Source organism: Rana temporaria, chromosome 6, assembly GCF_905171775.1.
Source record: "Rana temporaria chromosome 6, aRanTem1.1, whole genome shotgun sequence".
Lineage (NCBI taxonomy): Eukaryota > Metazoa > Chordata > Amphibia > Anura > Ranidae > Rana > Rana temporaria.
In genome coordinates this window covers 136,715,819-136,739,708 of record NC_053494.1, presented here as the reverse complement: position 1 = coordinate 136,739,708, position 23,890 = coordinate 136,715,819, and the positions used below count along the sequence as shown (strand labels likewise).

The 23,890-nt window shown below is 45.6% G+C and overlaps 1 protein-coding gene across 1 annotated transcript in view; it reads right to left on the bottom strand.

The window, feature by feature from the left end:
- The window catches only part of FAM207A (family with sequence similarity 207 member A), a 235,009-nt gene that overhangs the window by 8,796 nt on the left and 202,323 nt on the right, over window positions 1-23,890 (bottom strand). Inside the window, exon 5 of the mRNA XM_040357420.1 lies at window positions 22,762-22,833. Coding sequence (XP_040213354.1) covers window positions 22,762-22,833 — 72 coding nt within the window. The remainder of the gene's footprint in view (window positions 1-22,761; window positions 22,834-23,890) is intronic.

Sequence of the window (23,890 nt, the reverse complement as noted above, 5' to 3'; positions counted from 1 at the left end):
ACCAGTCCTTCAAAACACACTTCCATTCATGGAAACCCTCTCCCTACAGCTTCAAACAAACCCCCAGGAGACCGTCCATATTCTAATCTGCTATAGACCACCGGGTCCAAAATCGCAGCTTCTCACATCGTTGACAGAATTCGTTTCCACTTATACACTAAACAGCAAACATCTTTTGCTGCTTGGGGATCTCAACCTTTGGGCCAACTCCTCACAGGATCCCGTGGCCGTCGCCTGCATTGACCACTTGGAAGGACTAGGTCTGCAGCAACTAGTATGTGGGCCCACACATGCTTCTGGTCACACGCTCGATCTTATTTTCAGACAAGATCTGGAAGTAAAAATTCTGGAAAATGAGCCGTTACCATGGACAGACCACCAAGTAATCAAATTCCTGATTACCAAAAATGCCCCTTTGACAAAAACATCAAAACCAGTGACAACACACTGGACCAGATCTCAGAAGAAGCTCCATTCGGAACTCTTCAAAACAACATTAGGGAACAAAGTAAAAACAATCCATTCACATCGATCAGCCACTGAAACCCTGGATGCCATTAACACAGCTCTACTACAGTTAGCCAACTTCGTAGTGCCCAAACGAAAAACCTGCATCTGGAAAATCAACTCCAGCTGGTTTAACGACCAGCTGGCGTTGTTTAAACAAGAACGCAGAAGAGCGGAAGCAGCTTGGAAAAGAAGCACTACAGACGAAAACCACACCATCTACAAGGAAATAACAAAAAAATACCACAAAGAAATTTTCAAGGCCAAAAAAAATAATTTTTCCAAGATCATCACCAATGCCCTAAACCGTCCCCGCAAACTCTTCAAGCTTGTCACCCAGACCATGAATCCAGTCTGTCTAGAAGCTCACAATTTAGTTTCCCAAGAATTTTGCAATGAATTAGCGGATCATTTTGTTAACGAAATCGAAAGGATCCGTGAAAGCATTCAGCAAAACAGCAAACCCCCCCCAATCCCCCCCTTAGTCACCCGCCCAATCCCCACAGGAATCAGCCCCAACCAACAATGTTTACTCTAAGACCCATCTCCCTAGATGCCACAAAAAATATCATTAGCGCCCAGCGAAATAGCACAGCGCCAAATGATTTTATCCCCACCAAACTGCTTAAAGAATGTGCCGATATTCTGGCACCACCTATTAAGCAGCTGATTAACCAGTCATTCAGGGAAGGCACAGTGCCCACCCTGTTGAAACAAGGTATAATCAAACCCATCCTAAAAAAAACCCACCCTTGACCCCAAGAACACTGAACATGTCGTCCCATAACAGGCCTGAACATCTTCTCCAAGGTAATGGAGAAAGCGGTGGTACAACAGCTGCAACAGCATTTAGACACCCAAAATTTGCTCGATCCTTTTCAATCAGGTTTCCGTCCAGGGCATGGGACGGAAACAGCATTGCTCAAAATATGGGATGATGCTCTCGAGGCCGCAGACGAAGGAGAATCTTGTCTTCTAGTACTGTTGGACCTCAGGGCAGCTTTTGACACGGTAGACCACAAACTATTGCTGACTCAGCTAGCTGAAGTAGCCAAAGTCGCGAAATGTGACTGGTCCTGGTTCTCCTCCTTTTTGGAAAACCGGTCACAAGTAGTGAAACTGGGACCGTTCATTTCTGAAAAACGCACGGTGTCATGTGGAGTCCCTCAAGGATCCCCTCTGTCCCCGGTGCTGTTTAATATCTATCTTCGCCCCCTTTTTGAAATCATCAGCAGTCAAAAGCTGCTCTACCACTCTTATGCGGATGACACACAATTTTACTTTCGCATCTGCAACAAAAAGGATCATCATCTCGATATAGAGAAATGCCTCTCTTTGATAGAGAACTGGATGACTAAGAGTTATCTTAAACTTAACGGGTCGAAAACAGAGCTTCTCCTGTTTCACGCCAATCGAAAAAATCAACCGGCAACAACCTGGACACCTCCGCCCATTCTGGGCAAAATCATCACCCCTAGCACCAAAGTCAAAAGTCTCGGAGTCATCTTTGACACCTACATGACAATGGATACACAAATAGGGTCAGTAGTCAGCTGATCCGACCATCTGCTGCGCCTACTACGCAGACTTATTCCATTTATTCCCAAAGAGGACATAGCAGTCGTGGTGGGAACAATTCACCGCTGTATGCAGCTGAAGCTACATACAGTTTATATAGCGAACATGACTACCACATATTTTAGTGAAGTAAATCATTTGTCTGCACCAGCTTAGTCCAAACTAAATACTAAAATACAACAACTTTCAGGTGTTTTCATTTGAGCATTTTTGAGGGCATATTTGAGTGTTTTAGACATCTATTACAAGTGTTTTACATGTGTATTCAAGCTTTATTTTTATTTTTTTCGAACCCACTAGGGGGAGGAGATTAGTTAAAAGAGGCAAAAAAATGCCTGAAACCTGCTCAAAAAAACACTAAAATATGCTTGAATCAAGTGTTTTCAGGTGTGCCCATTGAGGTCTATAGGGCCAAAAATGCTCAACTCTGCCTGAAAATTAGTTTATGTAATTTTTGGAGTGAAAGGCATTCAGTTACAAGGGGCAGGATGCTAAGATGTGAACAGGGGCTAATGAAATGCATGAGAATTTGGATGTTGCGCATTTTAGAGCTACAAGTTACAAAACACTCAGGTGTAGATGGGGCCTTAAACATAATGATCAGCTTTAAAAAGACAACAAAACCAGAATGCCGATACTTGGAGGAACCTGCCATGGTAAAGCATGATACTTTAACCACTTTTCTATCAGGGAAATTATTAGCAAACTTTAAAATCTTTTTATTTTTTTTATAGAAATTACTTTAAACCCCCAAAGTACATATTTGTATCAGTGAGGGGCGCTAGACTAATTTGCCTCTCAGCCCAGTCTGCCCCATAAGACTGGCTTTACACCAACAGTGTATTGCAAGCCAGCAGGGACTCTTTCCGTGCTGCCCTAGGCATGGGCCTTGTTAGCCCCAGCATAAATGCAATGGAAAAGTGAGCATGGTAACAGGACGTTTTTTTTTTTTTTGCATGATTACAACGTAAAAATAAAGGGAAAAAGCCTGAAGAAAAAAAAACATGAATTCAGCCAATGTACAATAGCTCCTTCTGGGGAAGCTATTGTATTCTGACAGCCAACCCCTTCAGCTGTGAAAATACCCAAACAGCATCCGCATTTGACTGGATGCAGCCGCAAATATTCCCCCCAGCGTTCTCATTTTTTCAGTCCAAGGATTTCAGGCGGGAGAGGGTGGCAACAGTGCCACTTACTGCTCAAATTTCAGCCAGTTCATTAGAAACTGGACAACATTTGTACAGTGTATGGCCAACTTAAGTGAAAGATATTATTTTTTGTTGGGCAACACCTACCTACCAGCTGATACAGACACTATTTGCATATTTAAGCCATAGATGTCAGAAACCGGGCAAGTTTCAAACCATGTATAGGCAGGCTGAATGTACCAAAGTTGATTGATCAACTTGGGTACAACCAGCTTGTTGGATTTTACATGCAATTATAGCAGCTAGCAAGAATTACTGTGTTCTGGAGTTTGCCCCCCGATCCTTCTCTTTTTTAGGTCCCCCATCAGCGTTCCTGGCCCCTCCCACCTGCTGAGTGTCCATTCACACACAGAGCGGTGGCTCGACCCTTCCCCCTCTCTGTCCTCATTGGCTCTGAGAAGGTTTTTTACCTTCATGCATAACGGTAAAAAAAAAAAACCTTGAGCCTCTAGAACCACTTTAAATGTAACCACAGCTCTGGGCCATATGTGGGGTTTCCTTTTACACACTTTCTCTTCTGCAGCTGAATAATAAAAAGCCAAACATTACAAATCAGACTTTTTCACAGAGACTTGGACATGCAGCAAAAAGGCTACATTTACCCTTTTTTGGTGATTTCTAACCCAACAATATCACTGGTTTAGAGCACAATACTTTTCCCTGTCTGACTTCTTCTCCATTGGTTTCCCACCGGTTATACAGGAGGTTTTCAGGCCGACAACAAATCCTAAAGCACGTCAGGCGGCTGTCTGCCAGATGCTAACAGCTCATCCATGCTCTTGTTTGCCTTCGAAGGGACATAAGTGATGCAAGTTCTCAGCACATGCACATCCAGCCTTTCGATAATGTAACTCCGGGATAGCATGAACCAGACTATTTTCTTAATAGTATCGTCTGAGTCAAAAAGCAGCATGCCCTCATATAATCTAATGTTTTTTACTTGTGCATTTGTCTCTGTGATCAGAAACCCGTTCTTTTATATTTATACAGAAAGTGATTTAATTAAAAAGCTAATTATACACAGCTTTAAAAAAAAATTACTCGTATGAACCAGTAATAGGAAAGGAGTTACATCTTCATTTTAATTCATACCTGGATATGTCACAAAGGTCTAGGGCTAAAGACAAACAACCCTCAGGTGGGTGGGGGATCAGTGGTTTGCCTTATTTCAAATATCCAATAAAATTGTATTTTTTATACTTAAAATCACATAATCGTTACCTGATCCTGTCACTAGCACCTGGAACCACCATTGTCACTTTGAACCAGACTTTCATTTTATTATTACATTTTTTTTTTTAACCTTTGCCCATGATAAACAATGCAACAAGTTCTCATTAATGCACCCCCTACATAGCAACTTATGCTTGCACTCTTTGCCTCTCCATTTAACCATATGGAAGGAGGAAAGCCAGCCTTGTGTAAGTTCCAAACGGATTTTCAGTATGAGCCGAGACAGGGCTGAGCCTCTTCTCATCACACGTCAGCAACGAGCCACACAACAGTGCTCGTACAGTGAGTCGCATGATCCTCTAGAACAGTGGTTCTCAACCTGGGGGTCGGGACCCCCTCGGGGGTCAAATGATAATTTGCCAGGGGTCACCGAATCCTGGGCTATTCCTGAAGCCCGCACCACTCTCCCAGCCTTTTTGCGGCCACCCTGCAGGGCTGTCCCTGGAGCCTGTGGCTGCCCAGCTGGGCTGTTCCTGGAGCCCACGGCCACCCACTCAGCCTCTTTGCAGGCGCCCATTCAGTTCACAGCATGGCTGGGGGCAGAGACTAGAGGTCAGCTGACAGCTGAGGAATGTGAAGTTGGATGGGCTGGAGGAGACCCCATCTCCTGATTTTGGCATAAGTGTCACTGCTGCGAGACACCACAAAGTCAGAGACACAGTGAAGCCGGAGACACAGTGAGTGTGATTATAATTGCCATTAAAAGGACTCGGGGAGCGCTAAATGTCTGTGGTTTAGGCGCAAATTACTTGTCATGCCTTGGGTGCCGACAACCGAAGCTACAAAAATAATTTTACTGTTAGGGGTCCCCACAACTTGGGAAATTTTATCAAGGGGTCACGGCACTAGAGGGTTGAGAACCACTGCTCTAGAAACACCAGCTTAATGGAGCAGTACAACATCAAAAATAATTTTGCTACTGGGTGGTCAGGCTTTAAAAGGAGAATGAGCTTTAACCACTGGACCATATTGCTGGTCAATGACCGGGCCACTTTTTGCGATTCGGCACTGCGTCGCTTTAACTGACAATTGCGTAGTTGTGCGACGTGGCTGCCAAACAAAATTGGCGTCCTTTTTTTCCCACAAATAGAGATTTCTTTTGGTGGTATTTGATCACCTCTGCGGTTTTTAGTTCTTGCGCTATAAACAAAAATAGAGTGACAATTTTGAAAAAAAAATGTATATTTTGCTGTAATCAATATCCCCCCAAAAATATATAAAAAAAAAAAAATTTTCCTCAGTTTAGGCCGATACGTATTCTTCTACATATTTTTCGTAAAAAAAAAAAAAAATCTCAATAAGCGTTTATTGATTGGTTTGCGCAAAAGTTATAGTTTACAAAATAGGGGATAGTTTTATGGCATTTTTATAAAAAAAAAATTTAACTAGTAATGGCGGCGATCAGTGATTTTTATCGGTACTGCGACATTGTGGCGGACACTTCGGACACATTTTTGGTACCATTGGCATTTTTTTAGCGATCAGTGCTATAAAAATGCATTAATTACTATAAAAATGCCACTGGCAGGTTAGGGGTTAACACTAGGGGGTGAGGAAGGGGTTAATTATGTTCCCTGGGTGTGTTCCAACTGAAGGGGGTGGGACGGACATGGGGAAATGACAGATCGCTGTTCATACATTGTATGAACAGACAAGAAGTCTTTTCTCCCCCTGACAGGACCAGGAGCTGCGTGTTTACACACACAACTCCCGATTCTCGCTCTGTAACGAGCGATCGCGGGTGCCCAGCGGTGATCGTGCCCGCCGGGCGCGCGCGATAGCATCAGGGGTGAGCGGGGGGGGGGCACGCTCCCCTATTGGCTGAACTGCGAGATGACGTATAGCTACGTGATCTCGCGCAGCCGAGCCGACCTGCCGCGTATAACTGCGGCGGCTGGTCGGCAAGCAGTTGAAGCACAGGTTTGCTTAAAGCTCATTTTGACTGTTAAACGTCCATTTTGGATTCTGCTTTTAATGTAGGTAAGAGGGTAGGCCCATGATGATATATAATTGAACATGTCCAGAAGGACACGACTGGCATTAGCCAACATATTACCCTGCATTTTCAATGATGGGTTGGTTCAGTGTAGAGGTCGACCGATATATCGGTCGGCCGATATATCGGCCGATATTTGGCCGTTTTTGTGAAATCGGCATCGGCCGATTATCGTGAAAAAATCGGCCGATTCGCCGCTACAATATCCAGGCCTTGAGGTCCCTTGCCTTCCAGTCATGTACTGACCAGTCACCAGTGCCCCCGCCCCCGCCATGAATCCTCCATCCGCATTGGCCTCTGCTACTCACCGCAGGTCCTGGAAGTCTACGTACGGCGGCGAGTAGGGGCGTGACGTCACGGTCCTTCCCCCGCAGCTCGCGGTCCACTCCGTGCTCACATTGCGAGTAGGGGGGCACGCCTGTCTCTCACGTCACCCTTGCGTGCCCCACCCCCTGCTGCTCCTGGTTCCCGGGTCTTCTACTGGCTCTCCGTTGCGAGTAGAGGCGTGACGCCCAGTGCGCGCCCCGCCCCCTGCTACTCCTTCCCGGCTTCTTATTTTGCAGCATCCCCTGCATTCGAGCTAGGTATGTGGCATATTCGTTCATTGATGTAGATCACTATGGGCATTTATTTTTTGTCAACACTAACACTGCTGGGCAAGGTCACGCTGATGGGCACTTTTTTATGTTAAGGGGCACTCTGATGGGTATATTTTTAATGTGCGCACTGATGAGCATATTGTTTTAAGAGGCACACTGATGGACACATTTTGTTGTGCCCATCAGATTGCCCCTTAACATAAAATATGCCCATCAGCATACACATTAAAAATATACCCATCAGAGTGCCCCTTGACATAAAATTTGCCCATCAGAGTGTCCCTTAATAACAATAAATGTGCTCATGGGCACATTTTATGTTATTAAGGGACACTGTGATGGGCAAATTTTATGTCAAGGGGCACTCTGATGGGCACAACAAAACTTTTATGTTAAGGGGCACGCTGATGGGTATATTTTTAATGTGTTCGCTGATGGGCATATTGCATGTTAAGGGGCACTCTGATGGGCAAATTTTATGTTAAGGAGCACGTTTTGTTGTGCCCATCAGAGTGCCCCTTAACATAAAATGTGCCCATCAGCGTGACCCTTATTTTAAGTTAAGGGGCACAATGCATCCCCACCCATCCCTCTCCACAACACATGGCTGTGGAGGAGGCGGGTACAGAGAGAGGTGGCTGTGGAGGAGGCGGGTACAGAGAGGTGGCTGTAGAGGAGGGGGTACAGAGAGGTAGCTTTACAGCCACCTCTGTACCTCCCTCCGCCACAACCACCTCTCTGTACCTCCCTCCGCCACAACCACCTCTCTGTACCTCCCTCCGCCACAACCACCTCTCTGTACCTCCCTCCTCCACAACCACCTCTCTGTACCCCCCTCCTTAAAATGACTAAGATTGTATTTTTTTTCTTTTTTAATAATTATGAGGTGGCACTGATGGGCTGCACTGGTGGGCACTAATGAGGTGGTACTGATGGACACTAATGGGCTGAACTGGTAGGCACTGATGAGGTTGCACTGACAGGCTGAACTGGTGGCACTGATGGACACTGATAGGCTACACTGGTGAGCTGCATTGGTGGGCACTGATGGACACTGATAGGCTGCACTCCACCTTTCCACCCTAAACAATAACCTCCTCCCCAACCTAGGTTTTCTAAAATAATGGGAAAGAAAAAAAAAATCGGCCTAAAATATCGGCCGCAAAAATCGGCCTAAAATATCGGCCATCGGCCGCCCCGATTCTGAAATATCGGCATCGGTATCGGCCAGAGAAAAACCCATATCGGTCGACCTCTAGTTCAGTGTGTTTTCTACATTATACTAGCACTAAAACGTGTGAAAAAAAATATCTCCTATCCTGGCCCAAATAGGCTTGAACTGTAATCACGGACTTATTTGATCATCAAATGCTGCACTACATAGCAGACTCTGAAAAAATTGGGGGATGCGTGCAAATGCCTACTCTTATTTAGTCTGGACTTTTGCTGGGAAACGCAGGCTGTCTGTTGAAACAACACAGCACACTGCACACATATCTTAAAGGAGTTATCACAGTGCCCTGGTATTCATGGCATGTCTCACATAGACAGCTTATAAAAGAGAATGAGGTTGAGGAGATTCCTCTGTGTACTTACAGCTGAGAGAAACATTAAGGGCAGAATAAAGATTCAATATTTGTTCCCTTTACTTATGGTTTTTATTTGCCACTGATACAGTACATGAACAGTTGTGATTTTGCTTTAAGCTAAACTCTAGTAATAAATTAACATTTTTGTCTAGGTGTACACCAAAAGGCAAGTTTTACTTGCCTTATGCTCTGTTCTTGTAGGCTTCCTTCTCTCCACGAGACCGCCAAAGCCAATTTTCTTTGGTGATCTGTCATTTTTATTATTAATATACAGGATTTATATACCGCCAACAGTTTTCACAGCGCTTTACATCAGGGAAGACAGTACGATCACAATACAATTCAATACAGGAGGGATCAGATGGCCCTGCTCGTTAGAGCTTACAATCTAGAAGGGAGGGGTTGCGGCATATCTGACATCACCATGTACAATGCAGGTCCAGAAGTACTGCATTGTAAGTGAGCAAGCTAAGAGCCCGCTCACAACCTGGAGTGTCAGTGGGAAATTAAGAATGAACCCAACATTAGCAAGTTTTTTTTAAATAGTAAAAGTTGATTAGGCATTTTCAATCTAAAGACAGTGTGTAAAAGGTACGGGCTTAGAATGGAACAAGACACTTGTCAAAGAGTCTACAGTTGTCAAATAATCAAATCAAGATCCATTTGATTGCTGGAGTGTTATGGCTATAGTAGGTTATGGATCTATGGGTAATTGTGGTAGCAGGTAATAGGTTGGAGTAGTGTGGGCATTTAGGTCGCTTCATGAATCAGAAGAAAAAAATACAATAAAAAACAGAACAGAAATGTGGTATGGTGAGAAGGGATAGTGTAAGGCCCATTTCACATGTGTGGACCGTATGTTCGCATTTTCATCTATCCTTTGCGGATGAAAAAGGGACATACATTGGTCCCTATGTGATTGCGGGCGTCAGCGGATGAACATCCGCTGACACCCATAATCACCCGCCTCAGCAAAGCTCCGATTTCGCAAACGGAAGAAAATCCTATTTTTTCTTCTGTCTGCGGATCGGATGAACACGGACATACGGTCCGTGTTCATCCGATCCCCCCCATAGGGGAGAGCGGAGGAAAGACAGGGCGGTCCCTGCACAGTGTGCGGGGACCAGCCTGTCAGCCGACGGCTCAGCGGGGATTTTACGGAGGATCCCCGCTGAGCTTTACGGACACACGAAGGCGGATCATTACTGATCCGCCCCGAGTGAAAGGGCCCTTAGGGAGGGTGGGGAACAAACAATAGGGGAGAAATTTGTGGGACATAAGATTCAGTCAAGGTCAATCGACTATGGACGGCATTACAGATTTAAGTTTTGAAATTGAGCGGAGCTCATAAAAGCAATCCAGATACTCCAAGTGAAGATGTCCCAATCTGCCATGCAACATGTGTTATAGGTGAGCAATTTCAGCATTCCATTCTTTAATAGAGTGAGGAAGGTTTGACCTTCAGTGCATCAGGATCACGGTTCTGATGGCCAGGAGAAAAGTGCTTGAAAACTTTTTTGAGGGCAGAGATAAAGACTAGAGAGAGAATTGCAAACGCTGGTGTAGTCTGGACTTTAAGGCCCATAACTTGCTCATATTCAGTAAAGATTTGGGGAAAACATTTTGACATCAAAAAGCATGACCACAAGACACGTAACATGCTTCTATAATTTGCTTGGCAGCACCAACTAATTAGTCCAAGGCAGAGGGAAATAATAGGATTTTTTGTACTCACCGTAAAATCCTTTTCTCTGAAGTCCATGGACGGACACAGCTCCTTAAATCTTGACAAGTGGGTTATGTTCCCTGTTTACAGGAGAGGACTAGGCAGAAACATGTTAAATAGTTAAATACATGTTACATTAACAGAGTTGAACAGCCCCGCCCAGGGGGCGGTCCCTCCAGACATAACCCTCCTCACTGCAGCTTGCAGCCTCAGTTCGTAACAAGCAGTACAAACCTAAAAAGGAGGGGTGGGAGCTGTGTCCGTCCATGGACTTCAGAGAAAAGGATTTTACGGTGAGTACAAAAAATCCTATTTTCTCTTATCGTCCATGGACGGACACAGCTCCTTAAATCTTGACAAGTGGGACGTCCCCAAGCAGTGTCAAAAAACGAGGGGTGGGAAATATATCAGTAAAAACAATTTTAACTTCACCCCAAAACAAGCAGAGCTCCTCAACGGAGGAGGTGCAACTTTAAACAGCCGCCGGCAAAAACTAGCGGCTGAAAAAAACATCATAAGATGCACTCACAGCAACCATGTAAATTCTGGAAAAAGCGTGAACGGACAAGCAAATCGCCGCCTCGCACACCTGTGAGACCGACGCATGATGTCGGGAAGAAAAAAAAAAAACAACCCAGGAAGCACCAATTGCCCTGGTCGAAAGTGCCGTGACCGGAAAGGGGGGCCCGCCCTTAGGAGCATAGGCCTGTATGACGGCCTGCCCGATCCACCGAGAAATGGTGGTCGACGAGACCGCCAGGCCCTTTTGTGGACCAGACACCGACACAAAAGAGAGTCAGAAGCTCCGAAATGGAGCCGTAGTAGGCTGGTATACCCGCAAAGCGCGTACCACGCCTAAAGTATGAAAGGCCGAAACCTCCTTCGGAAGAAGGGAAGGTCGCGGGCGCACCATCACCTAATCCTTATGGGGGATCAAGCATGGCGGCTTGCAAGACAAGACCGCCAACTCAGAAACCCCTCTAACAGAGGTAAAGGCCACTAAAGGGGCCACCTTCTGAGATAGTGTCAAGAGAAAATCTCTCTGATGTTTCCAAAAGGAAGGTTCCTGAAGAACCGAGAGCACCAGAGTCAAAACTCATGGGGGAAGAGATGGGCCAAGAGGGGAAAGTATATGACAAACCCCTTGCACACAAAAAAAGGGGACCCACCAGGGAACGGGCCGCAAAAAGGCCACTAAAAGAACACAGCCAAGGCTGAAATCTGCCCCCAAACGGTGCTTTAAGCAATTTTTAGATCCAATCCAAGCTTTAAAAACAGCAGGACCCTGGACATTGAAAGTACGCCCGTGGACGTCACTCCATCCCTTCGCACCAAGAGAGGTGCGACGGTAGATCCTCCGGAAGAAGACTACGGTGCCCTGTTGAGATGACCGAGTCAGACAGACCCTGGTCACCTAAAGTCTGGCTTCCAATAACCATGTTAAGCAAGTCAGTGACTGTACAACAGGAGGAAGTATGGGACCTTGAGACAGGAACCTCCTGCCCTGGCAATCGCCAGGGTGCCTCCGCTACCAGGCGCCCGATATCAGCGTACCAAGGACGCCGAGAGTAATCTGGAGCGATTAGAATCATCGGGATCTCCTCAGCATCCACTCTGTGGAGCGGCCGAGGAAGCAACTACCATGGAGGAATGGCAAAAAATCACCGATACAGACAACACAGGGCCACCAGCGCGACTGACGCGTCTGTACAAGATCACTAGACCTGGCCACTAACTGACACCCTTGCGGCGGAGACAAGCTGCCAGGAGATCCATGCCATGTGAGGCTCACCTCCTGCAAGGGAGCCGAAACACCCCAAGCACAAAGACCAGTCGCCCTGGTCCAGCATCTGGCGACTCCAGTAGTCTGCCTGCCGGCATACCTGATGGTAGACTGAAGCCACGGCCGTGGCGTTGTCCGGCTGAAACCAGATTGGTCGACCACAAGGAGAAGCATAGCCTGATCGCCTAAAATAGTAGGACAATGAACAGTAGACAGCACCTGGTATTCCCAGGCGGTCTTCCACCAGGCACTAGCCAGGCCCGACCCTGGGTAGCTACCGAGACCAGACACATTCAAGGAGGTGTGGTCATAGGTCCACGCAAGTCCAGCGACTCAGGGCCGACTGGACCCCCCAGTTTTGTGAACCTCCAGGTTCACAACCCGTGAGCTGGCATTCGTCGTAAACACCGACCACTGGAAGGAAGGAACAACTTCCCGGACCGAAGAGTCGGGAATCTCTGTCACCAACTCAGAGAGACTCTGACTAGGTGGCGCACAGGAATCTAATGATTTCAGAGACAAGAGATTTTTACCACCTGGACAGTAGTTCCACTGGAAAACCAGGGTGTGGAACTGGGCATACAGTACCACCTTGAAGGAGGCTACCCACAGACCCTGAACCAGCAGGCGCCCGGAGAGAAGACCGATTGCGTGATGCCAATACCTTCTCCGCAGACTGAAGAGTCTGCAATTTCTCCAGGGGAAGAAGGACCTTTGCCACTGAGGAGTCTGGATCAACACTAGATACTCCAACGCTGAGTCGGAACCTAGCATGCCCATAATTTGAACCCTGGGTCGCACACATGTAGGGCAGGCTTGCTGCCACTGAGCTACACTTTCTGGCCTAAACGTTTAACATCCACCCGAATCTTCGGAGGGTCTGAATGGGAATAACCTATCCACTAGGTCGGAGACAGAAGCTGCTCTCAGAAGAAAGTCGTCAAAGTAGCCAATGAGGCAAAGCCTCGCTGTCCCAACAAAATTCAAATAAGTGCGAGCTCCTAGCTGAAAACCCATGGTGCTGACGCCAGATCAAAAGGGAGGGCCACAGGCTGACAGAGACCCTTCTCTCATCACGAAGCACAGAAAAAAACACTGACATGTGCAAAACGGGACATGCATGTATGCGTCCCTGATGTCCGAGGACGTCAGGACATCCCCCGGATGAAGCGCAGCTACCACCGAACAAATGGATTCCATGCGGAACTACCCGACGTTCACAAAGGTATTTAGGGCCTGAGGCCCATAGAAAACCCCAAAACTCTCGTCCTGCAGGAAAGGTAAAATTACCTTGCAGCTTAGCAAATCCCACACTGCCCAAGGCAGACCGACGTGCCGGGAGGGGAAGACACAAGGACAGAACTTTGTTCTGTGGATAGGAGGAAACCCTATCTAGTACTCCGAAGAGACCACCTCGCAGACCCACTAGTCGGAGAGCAGGGAGGTTTCACTGAATTGTGAACCTGCAAGCCGCCCCTCCCACCTAGAGACAGGGAGGGAAGGCTATATACATTGGCAGGATTTGGGTGCCGGCGTGATCGGCTTATGCACCCAGGGACAGATTAGTCCCCCAGCTGGGCCTTTGACGGCCTGGGAGGGTTGCCCCTAAATAATACACACACATAGTGTGTATGTATATTATGTAGGTGTATGCACACATGTCTTTGGAGGAAACCGGAGTACCCGGAGGAAACCCACACAGACACAGGGAGCGACAATGCAAGCTCCAGGCAGATTGGCGTCAGTGTGCAGATTTGAACCAATGACTCTTTTGCTGCCAAGTAATGGAGTTAAGCACTACACCACCGTGTGCATAAAACCATTCTGAAACAGACGCCCTGGATAACAAGGGCGCAGCATTCAATGAAGCATCACAGACCTATATGAGGCCCTGGACCAGCTGGTCCGCTAGGCTAATAACCTCAGGAGAGAGTCGGTGCTCCTCCACTGTCTGGTGCAAAATGCTCACTCTGTGAGTTGTATACAGCACTAGGGGTCAGGACTACTCCAAGATGGCCGCCGAGCGTTCAGAACGCGGCCACAGGAAAAAAGGCCAGCACAATGTAAGCTGCGCCATAGCGTGGCTACGACAAAATGGGCGCCAATGGGAGTTTTCAATGTAATTGAAAAATCTCCCAAAAAAAATAGCGCCAGCGACCACTGAGACCCCAGTGTAGTGGCCACAATAGGCCGCAAGCCAGACCCCAGCATGGTAAACATGGAACGGGTCAGTACTTCGGATCTTCTATCAGTCAGATCCATACAAGTAGGGGTTCCCGCCCGGCGGTGAGGGACTACAAAAGCCCTCAGTGGCTTTTCTCATTCCGCATCTCAGAAGTTATCAAAGAAGGGCACAGAAGGAAAAAACCTACACAGCAGTCTGATTTGTGTGATCCAAAAAAGACCGAGCCCTCAGCGGAAACCCAGCTGCACTATGCAGCTTAGGAGAGTCCCTTGCAGCAGTAAAAAGCGCACCCATAAATGCCTTATTCTGCCTTTTTTTTTTTTTTTTTTTTTTTTTTAACTAGGTACCTAGTCCATGGCTCCATAACAGAGCATTCCCCAGGGGATAACGGGGGAAGGGGGCACTCTTTTACCGCCCGCCCGCAGTCCACCCCCACCCTGGCACAAACTGTGTCCAGGACTAACAAAAACTCTGTGGGAATCACAGGTGCTAACACCTGCTGCCACCACCAGCATGTGGGGAAGGACCCAGATACTGACTCCAATATTTACATATAGTGTGTATTATAATATGCACACCTGTCCATACAAATAGACAAAAGCTCCTAGAGCCCTATTCAGGGCCTCTCACCCACTTGCTGCGCTGACCAGGGGTAACCAGGGGACTCCCTCAGGAGGAGACTGCACAGCGCTGCCTGTGAGGAAAAGAACCGTGAGGTAACTTTTGCAGGGACCTGTATTTAAACAGGAAAAGCCTCATAGGGCTGTTTTATTTAAGGACAAGTCACAGATACAGCATAAAAAGCAAAACCATTACAGGTGTCACCAATCAGTCAGCGTCTGCTGAAGTATAATCATAAACATCTGTGCTCATCACAGGGCTTTTTACCTCACAGGAAAGCCCAATACAAAAAAGAAAAAACACAGGCCAGATAACAGTCCCCTCAGGAAGGCCCCCTCCCCCCTGACAGCGGCAATGTTAGCAATGCAGCAAGGGAAAGGAGCAGGGAAGTAAGGGGAAGGGACCCCCGAACCCCAGGAATGCCCAGCTGTACCAACCCACCGAAGCAGGAGGGACTGTACTTACCCGTCCGAGCGAGGACTCGCTGACGCATTCCTGACAGACCTACAACCGCAATGGAGGTAGCTGTCGGCCCGGTCCACTGTGATTGAGACAACACCACAGCTCAGTCATATGTGGACCTCGGAGCAAAGCTCACCGGCCCCCCCAGGAGTCATGGGGTATGGCGTGGCAGACCAAGCCTCTTTGCAAAGGTGTGCCCACGCTTGCTGGTCGGACTGAGTAGACTACAAGGATCTATAATATCCAGCCTGTCTCTCAGCCAACAGTTGAAAGAAGATTCTTCAAGAAAAAGTAAAGTAAAATAAAATAAAATTTCTCCTCAGGGCGCTGGGCCCAAAGGGAGCCATACGTCCTTCTCCTTTGCTAGGCAGAACGAAACTGAGGCTGCAAGCTGCAGTGAGGAGGGTTATGTCTGGAGGGACCGCCCCCTGGGCGGGGCTGTTCAACTCTGTTAATGTAACATGTATTTAACTATTTAACATGTTTCTGCCTAGTCCTCTCCTGTAAACAGGGAACATAACCCACTTGTCAAGATTTAAGGAGCTGTGTCCGTCCATGGACGATAAGAGAAATATTTTTTTATGGTGGAATGGCATTTGTACCAGCATGATAGGATATTAAAGTTTGTATCCTGGGCTATGGATGGGAAGCTGAACTGTTTTTCTGAAAGTCGTCTTTGGTGCGTTAACAGTTCATGTCTCACACCATACAGGAATAGAATAGGGAGTGAAAGAATACACCAGGTTCAGGAGAACAGCGTATAGTTGGGGAATTCATTGGGTAAGGGATTAGGGATGGAAACAACGTTTAAAAAGGTGATTAACCTCTTAAATATGGGTCCTATTTTACTTCAATTTGTGGTAAAATCCTGCAGTTATAAGTATTGGTGCCAGATCGGGGATGAAGCTCTACAGTGCACTTTTGGGGATATACCCAAGTAAGTTCATATGTATCGGATGGAGTGGAGTCAAGGACATTTTTGGGATGGCGATAGGGAGGGTTTCAAAGATGCATTATAACTGTGGCAGCAGTTTGTGTAATGGGTCTTTTAGGAGTGGTGTGTAATTGCCGTCATAATGTCTAGCAATATCTGTGGATATGTGGACTCCCAAGTATTTACTTTAATCAGTGGCTCTTCAGACAAAAACCTATGAAAGTGATGTCATTCTTTACTTTTATATCAGAGCAGACAAACATACACAACAACTGTATTAAAAATTACAACATTTACTTACAAGATTGTTGAAACATCATTTAAAAGACAAGGGGATTAACACATGTAAATGTATTATTTACTTGTTGTTTACAGCAGTTACTTGCATCTGATACAACCAGATGTCAGATCAGATGCTTTTGATGGCAGAGGAGAGATCTTGGGTCTAATAGACCCCAGTTCTCTCAGTAAATGCCAATTATTGCTGCCCATGCTATCACAAGGAATATTGTTCATACCTTGTATTGCCCAAAAAGTTAATTGGAAATAAAAATAAAGGAACAGTAAGAAAAACACATTCAAATAAAATATAACTTGTTTTAAAATTGAAAGCGCCCTTGTCCCCCCATGCAAATGTGAATGCACATGTAGCTTCCGGGTGCATATGTAAACGATGATCGCACCGCATACAAGGCATCACCATAAATGTCAGAGCGAGAGCAATGAGACAGGTGTAACTTGGTAACCATTAAAGGCTTTTAAAATATTGCCTATTGAAATTTTTAAATACTGTAGTCTGTAATCATTCCACGTGCATGCACAATTTTAAAGTGTGACATGTTAAGTGTATTTTTTTCATAAAACAGTTTGCATTTGATAAACTACTGCACAAATATCGCAAGATAAAAAATTGCTACCACAATTTTATTCTCTGGGGCCTTTGCTTTCAGAGAATATAATAAAAAATAAATAAAAACCCCCACAAAGGCCAGTTTTTAAATGTATGTGAGAAGTGTCAGAACTTGTTAAACGATTGTAAAATCTTTTTTTTATTCCTATAAAAGATAAAACATGTTATACTTACCTGCTCTATGCAGTGGATTTGCAAAGAACAGCTCAGATCCTCCTCTTTTCTGGTCCCTCTTCTGTGACTCTGGCCCCTCCCTCCTTTTCAGTGCCCCCACAGCAAACAGCTTGCTATGGGGCACCCAAACCATGTCACAGCTCCCCGTGTCCATTCAGGCATGAAGCCCCAACCCGGCCCCGTCCCCTCTCTCCCCTGACTGATTGACAGCAGCGGCAGTCAATGGTGCCTCTGCTGTGTCTCAACCAATTAGAAAGTAGAATCTTGAATGGCTAAGACACTCATGCACAACGGTGGACAGAGAGGGATCTCAGGTAAGTGTTTGGGGGGAGGCTGCTGCACACAGAACGCTTTTTATCTTCATGCATTAAGATAAAAAAAATTCTGGCTTTACAACTACTTTAAAAAAAATCGGATTTCCTATCAGAGATATTACAGCTACTATCTAGGGATCACTAGAAAGCAGTAACATTCAGCGTGAATTCTGTTCAACTGGCTAAATTGCAGAGTAGCCGGATCGATTCAGCGCTCAAGCCGCTCTGCATTACCGGTTGTTAAGGGGCAGCGTGATGCGAAATTCAGCGCTTCATGGCTCCCTTTTTTTTTGGTTGGTATGAGCTTTATTTAAAGTGTTCAAAACATACACTTCATTCACTGTGCTGCCAAACATTGCAGTGCGATTCAGGCCAGTGCAATAGAATGCAGCAAGTTAGCGCATAGCTAGGCTGTGTTGCAGTGTGCAGTGTGAATGGGACACATAGGAAACAATTATTTTCTGTGTCCCTGTGGTGACAGACCATGCAGTAAACGTCTGTCACTGCTCATAGTGTGAATTGGACCTGATAGAACTTGAAGACCCTATGCACAGATATTGATAAAAGGAATGATTAGAATTACTTTAAGCAGGAGAAGCCAGTCACGGTACTATCGCCGTTAGAAAAGGCACGCTCAGTGTGCCTGTGCCGTTGTCTACGTCGCATTGCGCCGTAGACATCAGTACCTGTCTTTTTTGCAAATATCCCCTAAACCCTGTAGGTTTAGGAGATATTTCTTGCACCTATGAGTAAGTCTTCATCTAGGCTTGCATGTGGGTAAAATTGGTCTGTAAGGGATTACAACTAGGGTTGTCCCGATAACACTTTTTTGACACCGAGTACGAGTACCGATACTTTTTTTTAAGTACTCGCCGATACCGATTACCGATACCTATCACCTGGGAAGAGAAGGTAAAGGGGTGGTTTGGGGGAGTTGGATGAGGCTGGGGTGAAGATGTGCTGACTGGTAGACTGAATGACTGGTCGACTGTAGCAGGGCAGACTGGGAGTGTGTGTGGTGGCAGGGCAGACTGGGAGTGTGTGTGGTGGCAGGGCAGACTGGGAGTGTGTGTGGTGGCAGGGCAGACTGGGAGTGTGTGTGGTGGCAGGGCAGACTGGGAGTGTGTGTGGTGGCAGGGCAGACTGGGAGTGTGTGTGGTGGCAGGGCAGACTGGGAGTGTGTGTGGTGGCAGGGCAGACTGGGAGTGTGTGTGGTGGCAGGGCAGACTGGGAGTGTGTGTGGTGGCAGGGCAGACTGGGAGTGTGTGTGGTGGCAGGGCAGACTGGGAGTGTGTGTGGTGGCAGGGCAGACGGAGAGTGTGGCAGGGCAGACTGGTAACTGAGAAAAAAAAAGGGGAGGGCTGATAAAGTGGGGAGGGGAGTCACAATACTGGCTACTGCGCTCTATTCAAATAAAACAAAACAAAATGTATGGCTGCTACTTAAACATGATTGAACACATTCAGCTGGTGCAAACACCCAGTGTAGGTTTCCCACTAAAAATAAGTATACAATATATGTGCTGCGCTGCTGTGTCAAATTCTAATTATATAGTTTTAAATAACAAAACAAAAATGACTGGCAAAGAACAGTGAATCTAATCTGATCAAACACTGACCCGCTGCAGTGGTGCTGGCCGTGTGTCACACTGTCTGTGCCTCTGCTTGCTGGAGAGGGGGAGAGGGGGGGCTCCACCAGGCTAAGTACGGACACACAGGGCATGGGGAGAAGCCTTGCTGTGTGCAGAGCCATGCAGCTGCCAGGAAAAAGTCAGATCAGTGCGATGAGCAGAACTAAATGTGAGAGCTGCACACGGCAGAAGGGAGAAGACAGTGGAATGGGGGGAGCTGGGCTTGCTCACCTCTAATGCAGGAAGTTTCCACAGACATGCGGTCCCGAGCCTGCTGATAGCTGGTGAGAGGGGAGGAGGAGGTGGGGAGAGAAGGACACGTGATTGGTTGTTAAGGAAGCGGTCGGCCCCGTTCCTTAACAACCAGTAATTGCCAGCATTTTTTCTTTACTTTTCAGCTGTTGGCAGGGAATTCCTGCTGACAGCTGAAAGTACAGAGCCTGAAGGTATCGGTTTTTGGTATCGGGGCATTTGCACGAGTACAGATACTCTTGCAAATGCTTAGTATCGGCACCGATACCGATACCAGTATCGGTATCGGGACAACCCTAATTACAACTACTTTAAAGGCTAGGTTCACTTTTTTTTTTTTTTTTAATCCAGTTCCCCTATGTGCCTATATACCATTAATGTACCTTGGTTGCAGAAAATCTCTCTTTGATTTTGAGTACAAGGCCTTACCTTAGCCCTTGCTGTATTTCTTATACACATTCACCACTGTATGTAGTATGTAGATTTGGGATGGAAAAAACAGTAAGATACAGGAAGGAGTTTACCAGCTGACCTCATTAGCATCCCTTCACGCATACATTTACCTGGCTTCCCCAACGTTCTTCCAGACGGGCTCAGACTGCATGCAGCCCCACAGGACACCCCTGATGTAGTGCAAGGGCCTGCTTGATTGGATACAGAGTGATTGGACAAATAGTGTGTCCTATCATATAGTTTTGTTAAATCCAAAGGAGATTGTACAATCAGATTGTATAGTGTATGGCTGCATTTATACACCTACAATTATCTAGTTGCGATTTAAGTGTCATTAATTGTTAGCAGCACACCAAACACAGATGCACACACACACACACACAAATGGGTGACAAAATGCAGCAAAACATGCAACTCGCACCACACCAAAACGTCCCATCTGCTACTTTTCCATGTGTAGTGCAGCCCATTGAAATCAATGGGCTGCCCTATGTGTATCACTGGAATAAGGAGCCAAAAAACATGCGCTCCCACTACACTAGGTGCGAATGGGTCCTAAAAGTGAAATTGGTGCATTTACAAAAGAAGAATGAGGCTCCATTTACATCTGTGTGTTTCCAAATGCATGGCAAACTGCACAGAAAATCCATTCTTTGCCATGCATTTCAGAAACGCTGCAAATGTGCATCGTGTTTGTGTTGTCATAAAATGATAAAGTCTCTCCAAGTGTGGCAAATGCACCAAAAACTGCAGTAAAGCACCATGCTCCGCTCCAGTAAAAGTTATGGCCCTGTGCATAGAAATGCATGTGGGAATGTGAGTTTTCGCTGCATGGAGATGTGAACATGGCCTGACAACTGAGCGTCTCTGTCCACTACCTCCTATGTACTTGTACAGTACAAAATCTTATTCTACAATCACTGTACAATTTCCCTTAGATTAACCAGAACTATGGAATTGGATGACCCAACTGACCAATCCATTCAATTTGTATCAAATCAGGCATGTCCTTGTACTACATAGCTGATGGGAGATTCTAAAGGAGATTGTACAATCAGATTGTATAGAAAGTGGGTGGAAGGTAGTATTGTAATGAGGCGGGTGTGGTGAACACACCCCATTACACCCTCTTCTGTAATGCAACAGTAAAGTAAAGGCTTCTGGGAAATGACCTACAGAAAACGAATGCTGAGAGACGATCTACAGGAAGTGATGGAATCTGAAAATCATTTTAAAAATTCAAATAGGCCGACAAGATTTTAAACCTCCTGTGGACAAGTTAAGTAAAACAAAAGCACATTGGGACGGCTGGACCAGAAACGTCATTGAAAAACGCTTCTATTTACAGCAATACCTCGGATTGCGAGTAACTCGGTTAACGAGCGTTCCGCAATACGAGCTAATATATATATATATATATATATATATATATATATATATATATATATATATATATATATAGACTTCAAGCCTCTGCGGTGTGCTGTACCGCATTTGGCCAGAGGTGCAGGGGCGCCGGTGACACTCAGAGCCGCTCGGATGCACATGGAAATACACGGAAACACTCAAAATGACTCTGTTCCCGAGTGTTTGAGCCTCAGAGGGTTTTCAAGTGCATCTGAGCGGTCTCCGAGTCTCTATGGCGCCCCCCACCTCTGACAACATGCTGTACTGCATACAATAGAAGTCAATGTTGAACGAAATATCTTAGTTTCCATTGATTTCTATGGGGAAATTCGCTTTGATATGCGAGTGCTTTGGCTTGCACGCATTCTCCTGAAATGGATTATGCTCGTAATCCAAGGTTCCACTGTATTATGAAATGTGAAATTTTACCTGAAAAGGTGAACTTATCCTTTAATCAGTTCCTGACAAGTTGTGAGGTTGATGGGATCGGACTGTGCCATCAGGCATAGTTGATGGGATCGGACTGTGCCATCAGGCATAGTTGATGGGATCGGACTGTGCTATCAGGCATAGTTGATGGGATCGGACTGTGCCATCAGGCATAGTTGATGGGATCGGACTGTGCCATCAGGCATAGTTGATGGGATCGGACTGTGCCATCAAGCATAGTTGATGGGATCGGACTGTGCCATCAAGCATAGTTGATGGGATCGGACTGTGCCATCAAGCATAGTTGATGGGATCGGACTGTGCCATCAAGCATAGTTGATGGGATCGGACTGTGCCATCAGGCATAGTTGATGGGATCGGACTGTGCCATCAGGCATAGTTGATGGGATCGGACTGTGCCATCAGGCATAGTTGATGGGATCGGACTGTGCCATCAGGCATAGTTGATGGGATCGGACTGTGCTATCAGGCATAGGTGTCTGGACTACAAGTTTCTCTATACAAAATTAGAAATCCTTTACAGCAAGTAAACCAGTTCCTGTGTTTATGTTTAAAATGTATAATTAAAGGATGGATTGCCTCAAGGTTCAGCTACAAGTCACTTTTAGTCAGCAGTTGCAGTGTTTCCAGATGTGTAACTCTGTACAGAATTAAAATGAGCTACAAAAAAGGCAAGGCAACATGTAGACACAGCAATTAGATAATTGATGTAAATCTCCCCAATTAGCATAAATTCACATACACACTTACATCATTTTTCGTTTCTGGGCAGGTCTCATTTTGCTGTAATCCGTTGGTTCAGGCTTTTTCTTCTTCACTGCGCTGAAAGGAGAACAGGAAAGAGATTAAATGGAATCAACCTGCATCGGATTATTACCTGCACATGTTCTATAAGTCCAGTTGAGGAATGGATCCCTCTACAGCCTGCAGGTGTTTACAATAAGGAATAAAATATGAAGATCCTCAGACTAACATTCTGCAGAAAGAAGCATACAATGTTAGTTTTGGAACTTTGGGAACTGTATTTGTCTTCTGGACAGATTCCAGGAAGCACCATACAAGCATTGTGGTGTTTAGAACATATGTGGCTTTTTTTTTTTTTTGTGAACAATATTTACATTGGATTTAATGAAAAATATATGGCTTTCCTGCACTACTTTCTCATAGAGGTTTATAAAAGTAAATATATTTATGTTCCCCACTAACAAGTGCAGAAATGTTTCCATTATACTCTAAACCTGCAAAGCCATTAATACAGCCAACTGAACAAATAAATCTATAGTTAAGAGATGGAAGCACGCAATAATGCATCTGCTCTATACAAACATGTAATGAATAGGACTTTAGATTATAAAGAGATTTTCCAGTAACAATCAAGTTCTCATAATAGTGACGTTTGCCATTTCCTAATGCTATCTATCTAACATTACCTGTGCATAGAGGTTTTTAACTCTTTATTAATACCTCTCACATATGACAGATCTCTATCAATCACTAGACAGCAGCTGTGAAAACTCTGTAAAAACGAACCTTCTGAAACTGGCTGAAATTATTTTTTATCGACTAAAACCTGATGAAAATATCTAAGAAAAAATAGTTCCTAGCTGTATAAAACAAAAAATTATAAACACACAGCTAGGAAAGGAGGGTTATGTATCCAGGCTGACTTCATTAGCTTCTGAAGGTGTAGTACATTTTTATACATAGAGGTTGATTTACTAAAACTGAAGAGAGAAGCAGATTGGCTACCGTTCAATTAAGATTTTTACAAAACACACAAAAAAAAAACCCCCTAGAAGCTGATTTTGCCCTCTTCAGTTTTAGCAAATCAACCCCATAGTCTTCAATGCTCCTGTGTAGGATGTGCTAGAGAGTCAAG